This window comes from Dendropsophus ebraccatus, chromosome 4 (genome assembly GCF_027789765.1).
Source record: "Dendropsophus ebraccatus isolate aDenEbr1 chromosome 4, aDenEbr1.pat, whole genome shotgun sequence".
NCBI classification, from domain to species: Eukaryota; Metazoa; Chordata; class Amphibia; order Anura; family Hylidae; genus Dendropsophus; species Dendropsophus ebraccatus.
This window is the reverse complement of record NC_091457.1, coordinates 102,667,155-102,680,724: the sequence shown is the minus strand read 5'-3', so window position 1 is coordinate 102,680,724 and position 13,570 is coordinate 102,667,155. Positions and strand designations below refer to the sequence as shown.

At 42.2% G+C, this 13,570-nt stretch overlaps 1 protein-coding gene across 4 annotated transcripts in view; it reads right to left on the bottom strand.

The window, feature by feature from the left end:
- CAMKV (CaM kinase like vesicle associated) overlaps window positions 1–13,570 on the bottom strand; it is an 81,678-nt gene that overhangs the window by 17,437 nt on the left and 50,671 nt on the right. For 3 of the 4 annotated variants that reach the window (XM_069968661.1, XM_069968663.1, XM_069968659.1), the window contains exons 2-10: window positions 11,693–11,794; window positions 9,866–9,997; window positions 7,307–7,381; window positions 4,630–4,768; window positions 4,357–4,477; window positions 2,846–2,921; window positions 2,628–2,764; window positions 2,350–2,428; window positions 1,077–1,164 (exon numbers count right to left, since the gene is read on the bottom strand). In XM_069968661.1, the coding sequence (XP_069824762.1) occupies window positions 1,077–1,164; window positions 2,350–2,428; window positions 2,628–2,764; window positions 2,846–2,921; window positions 4,357–4,477; window positions 4,630–4,768; window positions 7,307–7,381; window positions 9,866–9,997; window positions 11,693–11,787 (942 nt within the window). In that variant the 5' untranslated portion in view covers window positions 11,788–11,794. The remainder of the gene's footprint in view (window positions 1–1,076; window positions 1,165–2,349; window positions 2,429–2,627; window positions 2,765–2,845; window positions 2,922–4,356; window positions 4,478–4,629; window positions 4,769–7,306; window positions 7,382–9,865; window positions 9,998–11,692; window positions 11,795–13,570) is intronic. The other variant, XM_069968660.1, reaches the window with a different exon arrangement.

The window sequence follows — 13,570 nt, the reverse complement described above, 5'->3', positions numbered from 1 at the left end:
CTTCACAGCAGTTGGGCCTCCCTAGCCAGGAGTTGACACTGTTAACCGATGAAATAAAGCGAGACTAATGGTACGTTTACACAGACAGATTTATCTGACAGATCTTTGAAGCCAAAGCCAGGAATGGATTTGAAAAGAGAAGAAATCTCAGTCTTTCTTTTGTGACATGTTCCCTATCGATAAATCTCTCTGTGTAAACACACCCTTAAGGGAACCAATCAGCATGATTGTGCTGATATGATTCCCAGCTGTATAGTATAGATTTACTGTGCAGCTCCCTGACGCTACCAGCTGCATCTGTGGTGGTAGCTTTACATCAGGGATAAAGTAGTTTTATTCTGGTGTGTGAGGTCGGGAAAGGGGCGGCAACAAGTCATCTGGACGGGGAGCTGCCCGGGACCTGGATTTCAGAAAAGTATACCTTTGTTTTAAAGTATGATAACTAAAAAAAATAGTGAATGTAAATTGCAAACTTGCTTTACTGTATATCACAACTAGTCATCTGGGCGGGCAGCTACCCGTGACTAGTCACGGCTCTTTGCCTGTTAGTGGGCTCCACCACAGATGCCGCTGGTAGCCACAAGGAGCTGCACAGTAAATCTATACTATGAAGCTGGGAACCATATCAGCACAATCATGAAAACAAATCATTTTTTTAGCAGTTATATTGTGCATAGTAACAGTATTATATTAGTTATATTCCTGCACATAGAAGGCAGTTTATAGTACCATATGCATTTACATAGGGACAATATTATGGAATGCCTATTCTAGTTAGTCTTAAAACGTATTATAGTAGGTATATTGTTGTAATAGGAGACAGTATTTTAGTAGTTAGTTATGTGTAAATAGGGAGCAAGACAATAGGACAGTGTTTTTTTATTCTTCTACAAATAGGGCTGTATTATAGCAATTATATATCAATAAGGAAAGGTAGTTTAGCAGTTTTAGCCTTCTGCTTGTCCGTATCCATAAGGAACGAGTAAAATGTATAAGATAAAATACTATTTCTAACAGGTCCACAACCTGCAGTTCTCACATATCATTGTACAGACAGTTTGGAGGGGAATTCTTACCTTCCATTTGGCTTTAGCAAAGTTTTTCTCAATCTGAGCACAGACTCCATCTTTGATGTTTTTGTCTGATGCAGCATTCCCTGAAATCCTGTAACAGAGGAGCAATGATTAACAGCTACAGACATGTTATTCTAGAGAGACTCCACATGTTATTCTAGATCAGGGATGTCGAACTCCGGCAGTTGCAAAACTACAATTCCCATCTATTGACCTTCTGCCACAAAAGTGATGCAGACAAATAGTGCAGCAGGCCCCATCCATTGCAATAGCTAGTCACTATGTTTGGGTTGCTACGTATTGTTATACGCTAATTTAACAGGACATAAAAGCACAGCATACCATACTGTTGAGTCCCCTTAGTGTATACCAATGGGAAGTGTCCTGAATGTAGTCACTAGCTATGTTCAGGCCATTGCTATGATGAGGTCCACTTCAGTACACCACAGCATACATCGGCATCCCCTTTTTTGGTGGGATGTTACTGATATTGAGTAAACTTCCTGTGTTATTATAGGCTTGTGATTCTGATCTGTCCTGTGTGCTTTACTCTGTAAGGGTATGTGCACACTATGGAATCCGGGCACACCCGCTCATTCTTTGGGCGGACGGCGGAATCTGGCAAACCAAAGAATGAAGCCTATGGGACCAGTGGAGATAAGCGCGTCCACCAATGTCTGCGAGCGGGGGCGAGCAGCGGAATTCGTGGCAGGTGTTCCTCCGGGATTCCATAGTGTGCACATACCCGAACTCTGGGGTTTTTTTTTTGTGCACAACTATGTTCAGTCACTGCAGATTAGATGTAATAGTCTGAGGTCAAAATATACCTCCCCATCAATAGATCTGATTGCGGCTCTGTCCCCCATGCCTTACCATATTTGTTAACCATTTTATAAATGATGTAACATAAAGTAGATTCCTCCTGCTTGGTGCTGTCCTGCAACCTGATGTTACGAGTGTCTGTAAAACTGTCAGCATTGTCCTATGCTAACAGTTTTATAGACACTCGTAACATCAGGTGACCCACTAATAGAAATCCCCAATCACCGATTATATGTCTATGGGTTTGGGTAACACATGGTTTTCTGACACCTGTCAGAAAGTACAAAACAAACCTGAATGAGATCCATGTGAGATTATTGCCCAGTTGATATATGTTTATGAAGTTTACCTCTTGTGCACACGACATACAAGCTGTGACATGATGGAAATGTTGGTGTCCGATGTGGAGATGGAAATGAATATGGTTTATGGTGAGACAAAGGAAAAACGTCACCATTCATGGCTGATTGCATCAGCCGCTGTCACCCGCTGGTCCTGCTCCACCTCCATCAGACGGGCCACTAGATCTTTGGCTGCAGAGAATGTAGTGTTAGTTGTTGGCTGTTAGACCAATTCATGATTGCTACTGTTACTGCTATACACCATACAATAGAATTTGTGTTTCAATTTGTGTAATAACAAATAAGGACACTTATTATTTATAACCAAAGGCTAAAATCTTTCCTAACATAGCTGATGGCTAGAAATGGATAAAACATAGGGGCCACTTACCTGCAGGTGAAATATCATCCCAGTATGGCGAATCGAACTCATAGTCTCCGTGCAGAATCTTCCTGAACAAGTTCTTGTCGTGGCTTTCATAGTCCTCATCTTCCATCTCATCATAGAATGGGGGGTTCCCGGAGAGACTATGAAGAAAAGAGACATGAACTTTTTACATTCTATCATATCCTCTCCATATGTTGGTAAATATTTCTCTTGCCACTCACAGTATATACATGATGACTCCAATTGCCCAGCAGTCAACAGGTCGTCCATATCTCTGTCGTGCAACCACTTCAGGGGCTGCAAAAAAAAAAAAAAAAGGTTAATTCAATAATTTGAAGAAAGTGATTCAGGTGTACATCCTTCCATGTTTTCAGCCTGTGTTGCATTGTAATTGGAAATGTCATATAGAGAAAGAACTTTAGGGTATGTTCACAAGTATTGTATATTTAAATAAATAAATGATTGAACACAGCTTAAAATATGCACCATATACAGTATCCTGCTCCACACTGATGAGGGGCAACACCCCGAAACAGCTGTCTGTGGATGGATACCTGGCCTTGGTTTTTCCCTTGTCAATACATTGACTTATAGGGCCACTTAATATGGTGGATTTGGTTGTCTTCCTACAGGAACCACACCCTGGCTCGGTCCTTCCCAGAGGGACATCTGGCTAGTCTTGTGTTTCGAGACTCTTAAATGAGGCTCCACAGGCTTTCTTTTTGCATATTTATGTTTCCCACGGAGCAATGCACCTAGGATTTCACTGCATTGAGCGCTTTAACTAGCAACCGGCAGTGTTATCTTTGGCTAGTCTCCCTGAGATCAGTTATCTGTTACCATATACAGTATATACAAACAAACCCTTAAAGAGAATCTCAAATCCTCCACTCCAAACACCGGGTAAAATCGGGCGCTGGTCCAAGATAGGCAAAAAGTAAATAATGAAGATAAAAAACTATTTATTAAAACACAACGCGTTTCGAAGTCGTGCTTCACTTGAGAAAGAAGTCAGCACGACTTCGAAACGCATTGTGTTTTAATAAATAGTTTTTTATCTTCATTATTTACTTTTTGCCTATCTTGGACCAGCGCCCGATTTTACCCAGTGGTTGGAGTGGAGGATTTGTTTTTTATGCATTACCGATTTGGTTCTGGGAGTGGCTGCGGTCCACACACATGTGATAATTGAGAGTTGTGCCTTGCATTTGCACAACCACACCAGGTGAGAGTCTTCCTTTACTCCCCTGCATCTACCTATGTCCTGCAGACCTCACACATTGGAGCGCTGTTCACATTTATCTCTTAAAGGGAATCTGTCAGCGGCTTTTTCAACATGAAGCTGCCGACAGCATGCTGTAGGTTTTCTGCCTGTGTTGTATGCAAATGAATTACCCGCAGTTACAAAGAAGCTCAGAGTCAAGAAGTTTTCTTCCTACGTTCATCTCTCCACTAGCTGAAAGCAGGCCCCCTGCCTGTCAAAAAAAGAGGCGTGCTGTCAGTAGAGAGAGATATGCAGAAAGATGATTCCTTGACTGGGAGCTACTTTGTTATTTGCTTCAGTGTTACTAAGCTGCAATTTGCCAGAATGCAATGTCCCAGGATGTAGTGTCCTATGGGATCTTGAGTAGACTTATGTACTATGTCAGTGGAGCCTAAATACTCTCTGACTTGTAGCAAAATTCACTGTTATTGTTGGGATCAGTTCCCTTCTCCTGGCTGAATCACTAACCCAGATACTCAGGGGTCCCGCATGGCTCTTTGATCAGACTCGTCTCCACTTTGGCCAAATGGAAATCACTGATGACTATTTTTGAATTCTTCATGCGGTTAAAATACAACAAGTTCTCCAGCTACAAGAGAAAAGAGAGAAAGATGAGGGGGCAATCAGCCGTAGATGCTGGTATGCCTCCTGTACCCAATCTATATATTAAATTAAAAAGTAAATGTTAAAGTTAAATTAAATTATAGTTAAAGTTAAATTAAAAGTTCACCGACTGTTCACCTTCAGGTTCCTGTGCACAATACAGAGTGAATGTAGATATGCCACCGCCTCTAGGACCTGTCGGATGACATTGCTGGTGTCCTTCTCAGAGTAGTATCCTTGATCCAAGATCCAGTCAAAGACTTCACGTCCTGAAGCCCTTAATGTTAATAAATAGTTACTAGTAAGGAGCATTTATATTATATGTAATCTCTCACAAAGAACAATTTAAAAAAGAACTCCACTACTTCTGTATTCATCTGATGCATTTTTTTAATTAAACACGACCATTGTTGCAATTTGCAACAACTGCAGTGATTAATTCAAAAAATACTTTTAATTGAAAAAAAAATGGGAGTGTATACACATAGGGGGAGATTTATCAAACATGGTGTAAAGTGAAACTGGTTCAGTTGCCCCTAGCAACCAATCAGATTCCTTCTTTCATTCTTCACTGATTCTTTGGAAAATGAAAGGTGGAATCAGTACTGCAGTACCGGCCAGGATAAACTTCACTGACACCGGTGTCTTACGATGTGTTAACCCGGCCTAAATCTGCAAAAAATCTTTATCTTAGTGTGCAGTGTAAAGGCATCCATTAGTGGAGGCCACTCAACTTAGAGAGGATAAAGAGAACTGAGGAGTAGTGATGAGGGGACATGCCGAACATTCAGGTTTGTCCGAATGCTCTGCATTTGCCATTGGCTGTATCCATGTTTTCCTGCCAGTCCTATGGCTGCATCCAACTTCTCCAGCCACCGAGAGTCTAAATACCAAGCGTTCAGGTTCGGACCAACTCAAATATTCTGCAAGTTTGCACATCCCTACTCAGGATCTCTAGGGTGGCGAATAGTTCTTTACATGCTTCTTAGGCCTGCTTCACATGGACATATGATGGTGGTAAGTCCCAGTCTGACTGTGGGTCCAATGATCTGACCTGAACAGCATCAATTTGTTTCAGAAAGGCAGTTAGGCATACAGATGCTTATACATAATCCATCCATGTGAAATCGTCTTACATGAAGTGATTCACTGTCTGCTGCCCTTATTATGTGATTCCTTATTGCTTGTGGACAGGGGGATAGGACACAAAAACTAGTTAAGGAGGAGATTTATGCTTCTAGCAAGTGAAGAATCCTTAAATTTATGATTCACCAGGGAGCACACTGAGCTGCTCAACAGGCCACAGTATCTGAGTGTGTATCAATAGTTGTCTTCTCACATCAACATTTACACCAGAGCCCTGCAGAGCATCAATCCAGCACCATAGCCCTCCATAGCATCAGTCTTGCTCTCTGCACCTGCAGAACATCAACCCTGCACCAGGGCCCTTCAGAGTCTCAATGATTACTATGATTATTTTATCTAAAATCTAGTGCTGAGCGAATACTGTTCGATTGAATAGATATTCGATCAAATAGTAAGGTATTAGATCTATCGAATATTATCAAATAGTTCGCCGAATATTCGATAAATATTCGATAAGCGTTCAAATCCCCCAGCTTCCGTTTTTTACCTCCAAGTGGTCGAATAGATGTTTTTCAATAATCGAATATTTGTTCCTATAGACTTTAATGGGATCGAATATTCGATCGAATATTCAAATATCAAGAGATATTACGTTCCCTGTGATCTGCCTGCAATGCAGTTCTATTTTTTTTACCACTTGGTGTCAGCACTTCACCATGAGGTCTCTATTGGTTACTGGCAGAACCTGCTCTCTGGATCTTTGTGTAGACTGCAATGCGCCTGATACAGAGAAGACAGAACTGTGCCTGCTGCTAACAGTACCCTGCAAGTAATATTAGTGCCTTGCGTCCAAGATGCCCCTTCAGCCGCCACTGCATTCAATCACCTTCTCTAGGTGTCCTGCACAGTTATTGGAGTCTTGTCCATCCCTGGGATACAGTATCACATGAGGCTCTGTTTAATCACCCTTATATCTATTGAGCCCGCATCTTCACAATAGCATCCTCACAATATCCAACATTCTCATCTCTGGTTTTATAGCGATGTAATTACTGTGATAAGTCATTGGAGTCAGCAAAAGAGATGAGCATGAGCGTAAATTATAAAACTGGTGCATTATCAGCTATATCAGTGTTACACAACCTACTTCTGCTGACTGTAGACCATAAAATATTCATCTGAAAGGACAGTAACCCTAAAGACGGGAGCTTATATCAGTGCAGCAACGTTACAGGAGAAATGACTAGCCTCAGTCACACACATGGATGTATACGTTACGTTACTAGAGGTTCTTAGCACTGGACACATGTCATCTAAAATAGTGATCATAGGGACAATAAGGGTTCGGCACTTCCAGTCACTTATCCATAAATTACAACAGATTGAATTCAACTGCACAGCATATGAAGCTATTCAGGGATAATAGGTATCTGAAAATAGGACCTGCACTGTGAGTTTCAAGTCAGAATGGGTGATTACACATTTCTGTATTTTGTTTCTCCCACCTAAAATCACATATAAAAAGTAGTCCCCAAACCACCCTTTTCGGATCAGCCACAAATAAATGCATGGACATATTGTAACATTGCAGCAATAATTCAAGGTACTAAACTACAATGACTACAAATGAGAAAAAAACACGCTGCTGCACATAGAGGATGCAGCTTTCAAAGATCATCTATGAGTCTTATATGTCACATGGGAAGTAAATGTTTGGATCACTACTCACAGCTCCATGAAGATGAAATACTCCTTTTTTGTTTCAAAGACATCGACCAGTTGCAGGATATTGGGGTGTTTAACCCTGCAGGACATGAGAAATACAATAAGTCATCCATCATTAATGATCATCCTCACACATGGTATGATGGAGCAGCATTAGCATTTTTAATAATTATTATAAGGCTGTCTTCCTACATGCAAACATATGCATCTGAAACCACGCCCCTTGTGTTCTCCAGCGAGCATGCAATGCTGTTGGGACATTTGGAAAATGCAAGGAAGCGTAGTTTCAGACGCATGTGTATCCGGGAGTACACACTAGGGATGGTCTAAAACTGCCGAGGTTTGGGTTCGTATGAATGTGAACGCTCGGCATCAGCTGTATCCCAGCTATGGCTGTATCCCAGTTTTTCAGGCGGTCCTCCCGCTGTATCCACCCTCTCCATGGAGCGGCCAGACAGCGTGAATCATTTCCGAGAGTTCGGGTTCATACGAACCCGAACCGAACTCGGTTCGGACCGTCCCTAGTACACACCATACAGCACTATTAAAGGGAATCTATTAGCTGTAATTTACATTCCAAAATACTGACACTTTTAAATAGCTGGTGGGTCAAGGAGACATACAGCACCTTTCATATATCCAACTGTGCTTCCATAATATAGAAAAAAGGCATTTTCTATGTTCTGGAAGCGCAAACAGATATTTAAAAGGTACCATGTGTCTTGACCTTGAGCTACAGTATCTAACAGAGTCAGCAGTTGGGAAAGTGAATTGCAGAACAAAAACAAGTATAATAAACATGAAATATTTGAGTGGCAGACCAATACAGAGAGGACCCTGTCTACAAGGGCTTACAATCTACAGGGTAAGAAGACAGTAGGTAAAGGCAGAAATTTCTCAAGTGGGAGTATACTGGCAGTAGGGTTATTGTAGGTTCTAAGCTTCTCTGTAGCAGTGGAATGGATAAGGAATAGACGGACATGCATGTTTCATTAATATTAAGAATTGAATTCTTGAAGGGGGGCAATTTAAAAAACAAACAAACTGAAGACAGAAACCTTTTAAAAGTGTCACAGTTTTGTCACATCTGGTTAAAAATTGGTGTCATTTAAACATGATTTCAATGCAACAGGAAACAAAATGTTGGTGCAGCCAGTGTCGGACAGGCCCACCTGAGGACCGGATAATCCTTCAGTGGGCCCTCAGCAAAGAACCAGTGTACATACATTTGCAGCACCCAGGAGGACCACTTGCCTGCCAGGTGCTGCCAGTGATGTTGGCTCAGTGGGCCTGGCACATCAAAGGGCCCTGTGGCCTGGTTTTACCAGACTGAGCTCCCTGACTTGCCAACACTAGCGGCACCCAGCGCAGAGTGGGCTTACTATGTGCTGCAAATGTCCCTTTAACTGCAGGCACTCCTGATGAGTGCTTGCTGTTAAACCCAGCACTGTGCTTGAGGAGCCGGAATCCATCGGCTTCCCACCACATCAACCACTCTTGTGGCTGCAGGCAACATTTTGCCTACGGTCACAAGTGGCCACTCCCTCCCTTATTGCTCTGGTGTACAAGTGACATTACTCATGGACCAGAGCACTGAAGGATAGAGGATACTGCCAAGTGTGTGTGTGTATGTGTGTGTGTGTGTATGTGTGTGTGTGGTGGGGATTTGGGGCTAGCAGGGGTATTAACTACAGGGGGCTAGCTACTATCTGTAGGATACTTTCTATTGGGGGGCTAGCAGGGGCTTTACCTACAGAGGATGCCAACTACATGTCGGATACTACCTACTAGGGAAGGGGGGGCTAGCAGGGGTATTAACTCCAGGGAGATATCTACTACATGGAAGATAGTAACTATTGGGGGGGTATCTACTGGGGAGCTATCCGTAGTATTAATTACTACTGCATGGTGATACTATCTATTAGGGGGCTAGCAGGGGAACTACCTACAGGGGTTGCCAGCTACATAGGGCATACTACCTTTCTGGGGGCTAGCAGGGGGGCTACCTACAGGAGAATGCCTACTACATGCGGGGGAGGGGGGGTACAACCTACTGGGGGGATAACTTACATAGATTACATACAGACAGAAAAACGTGTACTACATGGGGTCATGGCGGATACTACCTTTTTGGAGGAATACTATCTACTGAGGTGTGAGGACTAAATTCCAGGAAGAATACCTACAAAAGTAATGACTACATGGGGGATTCTACCTGCGCAGAGATGCTTAACTACTTTATGGATGCACAGAAGGGGGCCTCAGAGGATGCCTATGCTGTGTGAGCAAGACGACCAAAAATAATTGTTTTGCAGATTCTGCAGATACAAGTTGTGTCCAGGAGAAATTTTCATGATGGACTGGTCAGAGGAAGAAGAAAGCGAAAAGTGAGCAAGTGAGAAGACGTCACCTGTGATTCACTGGACGCAATCTACCTTTATATGAGTCAGCGTATTGGTGTGGGGGAGGGGGGTTGTTTCTAATATTCTGGTATTATTGATATTGGTATACTGGATTTTAGTAATTGTATGGTTTTACAACAGCAAACATCCAGGACACTCACATTTTTAGGATGTTGATCTCATTTTTAGCTGCCTTTCTCACTTTACGTCCATCTCTCTTCAGGAACCTTTTGCAGGTGTAAAGTTTCCCAGAAGATTTCTCTTTGGCTCGAAAGACTTCACAAAATTCTTCCCTAGGGAGACGAGATTACAAAAGCTTGTAGAAAAGCTGTATGACATTGTCTGTGGGAGCTGTCAGGGCAGTCATACTGGGTGTCAACCGGTTTTCTCAGAAATTGTTAAATAAAAAATAAATAAAAATGTAAACGCCGTGGGCATCTTTAAGTGCATATTTTTACTATCCCATTATACTTATTATGTTGTAGAAACATTTTTCTAATAGGTCAACGTTGACCTAGTCATAAATCTGATTAGAAGAGCATTCAGGAGAAAGGAGAGATTAGCTGGAGACAAAGCAGCTCAAACTCTAAATGGAACAGTGAAGCCTGCACTACATGGAGCCTGCAACATGCAAGACGCAGAAGAGAAATACAGCAACATTTATAATAAACACCCATGGGAGAAATGTATTTACACTAAAACAGAACCAATTACATTAAAAATTCTATCTTTTTTTTTTTATTTTTACCAGCATCACCCTGAGCAGGTATTGAGCAGGAGAGTTGAATATATATATATATATATATATATATATATATATATATATATATATATATTTATATATCTTTGTGGGAAATTTTATCTATTTTAATTCAACTAGTATCAGAAAGTTATATAAATGTGTACAGTGTCGGACTGGTCCACCGTAAGACCGGCGGATGCTCCGGCGGGCCCCCAGCTCAGAAACTGTAGTAGCACTGACTGACATTATTTCTCACTGGTTGTTCATTGGTGGGACCCCAGGATCATTTTCTCTGGTGGGCCCCAGATACCCCAGTCCGACACTGGATGTGTAATTTACTTCTATTTAAAAATACCAACTTCTACAGTACTTATCAGCTTCTGTATGTACCTCAGGAAGTGGGGTATTCTTTCCAACACAATGCTTTCTGCTGCCACTTCTGACCGCGACAGGAAGTGTCCAAAGCAGTAGCAAATATCCATAGAAAACTTCTCCTGCTCTGGACAGTTCCTGTCACAGACAGAGGTGGCAGCAGAGAGCACTGTGTCAGAGTGAAAAGAAACCACCACTTCCTACAGGACTTACAGCAGTTGATAAGTACTGGAAAGCTTGAGATTTTTAAATAGATGTAAATTACAAATCTAACTTTCTGACACCAGTTGATTTGAAAGAAAAACTTTTTTGTGCTGGAGTACCAGTTTAAATCATTGCATTTTCTGGACAAAATGGTGACTGACAGCTTTCCTTGTTTGGGTCTAATTAGAAAGATAGCTGTCAGTCACTGATTAGGACCTCCCACTGGACTCCTGGGCACAGAATAACCAGAGATTAGATTACTGCATTATAAGTTATATTAAATATTTTCCCACAAAACTTTATATCACTCTGCTCAGCTCCTCTAGTTCTAATGCTGCCATGAAGCCCGCAGACAGGACTGCATTTTCAATGTGACAGGCATAATGTATGTAACAGGTGGCTGACACCACTGATGTCACCACTGTCACCACTGTAATGGATGGTTGACACTAGTGACTATATGTAATGGGCAGCTGACACCACTGCTTTTACGTAAGAGTTGGGTTACACTAGTTCTTATATATAACGGGAGGCTGAGACCAGTGATTATATACAATGGGTGGCTGAGACCAGTGATTGTATGTAGTGGGTGGCTGACACCAGTGAGCATATGTAATGGGCAGCTCCCCATAGACTATGTCAGCCTGTCCTCTAATCATCTGACACTTACGTCTTGATGAGTTGACCCAGATCATATCTGTCGCTCACTTCTGTGGGGTGATTATAATCCTTCTTGTCGCCTAAAGTGACACATCCAAACGGCATTGCCTGCCTGCAACAAGACACAGAGAAAATTCTATCATTATATCATCCTGAATCATAGATCATATCAGTGTCCTGCTAGAGGAAAAGAGCTCAGGGACAGAAATGTGGGGGTCTCCTACAGTCACATTCCTGGGAGAGATGCTGGCTGTAGTCAGGGGGTGCAGTAAATTTAGTGGGCCCCCAAACTCCATATTGCTATCTATGTATCTGTCTAGCTTCTATCTATCTACCTATCTATCTATCTAATCTATCTATCTACATCTCTTATGCAGTTGTATCTCCAGGTTGCACAGGGTAGAGAGCCTTGAAATGAACTGCTGTCTGTGTATGCCCTGGCTATGATGGCGGTTTGCTCCGCATGCATTCCCCCGGGAGCAGAGTGCTGTGCACCCGCAGAGCGATGCGTAGTGACAGGACGCAGGGGCTGTTCACTCACTGACCTGGAAAGGGAGCACTTAGGGGAAGAGACACTAACATGTCACTACCTCTAGGATTAGCGCTCCGTTAACTTCTGTGATGCCGGCTGCAGCAGAGACACCATCATATATGCAGTCACTGTTCTTGTCCTGATACAGATCCTAAAATTAAGGACCATTATGCTTTGAAGCAGTTGTTTAAATTCAGGTAATATTAGGTGTGCTTGGGTATTAGGATCTTAAAGCAGACCTGCCAACATGATTTTAGCCTGTAGAGCAGATGATACATGGTAGAGCAGATCTCCTCACCCTTATTCAAGTGACACTGTTGGTTATGTTAATCCACCCCTCCAGTCCTGACATATGCTAGTTTTATTTCATATGTAAAAAAAAAAAACACATAGAGCCCACAAGACATTCCCTACTGAGCTACAGAAGCCCCTCCAGTGTATAACAGCACCAATGTGCCCTTCTGCTCACACCTGCAGGTGATTGATTGAGGGCAGATTTGTCTCTATTCTCAGCTGATCTCCTCTGGATCAGTTCTGAAGGCCATCAGGAGAAGCAGAGATTTCAGCCCCTGTTTGAAGTATTCTTTTGTCCCGCTGTAAAAACAGTTCAGGTGCTTAGTGCGAAATGAGGCCAATGGGAAAAGGTGAAAATAACGCATGTGCCCAGGGGCGTAGCTAGGATTCATAAAAAAACTGTACATTGAATACAAATGTTGCATTATTAATATTATCTAGCCAATGTGTTTATAAAGGGACAAAAAAGTTTTAAATAAAATGATGCACTATGATAGCGACTCTGACATGTGGCATCCGCACCTCCTAATGCTCAAGGTGATGACCTTTGACCTTCCCTTATTGACACTGTTTGAGGCGATATTGTTGCAGTCTATTTAATACTGTTCTATGCTGAACATTTTCCAACCAGAGTTTAGGCCGGCATTAGATGACATTTCATCATGACCCTGACACCGCTGAACGCCGGCAGGATGATGGAGTTCTCTCACCATGATGCTGTAATAATGACCGCCCTGCCGTGGCTTTGACTTCTTTGCTTTGTCATCTCTTTGTTATTTTCTATCGTTCTGGTTTTACATTTTTATCTGTAGTTCCAGTTTTAGTTCATATGTTTTTCGATTGTGTGCATTTCCTTTGAGAAGAGCGGCATGCGGAGACGTGTGCGTTCCAGGATTGTCTCATCAAAGCTCTCTATCTATCTCTGGTAAAATGTGAGTGCGCAGTCACGTGAATTTCACCAGGGTCATATTTTATTCATAGTGGTCTTTTTCTTATCCGTACAATTCTTTGTCTTCTTGGTCGTCTTTGAGCTCTATAGAGGAGCGCGATTGTGTGATGTGT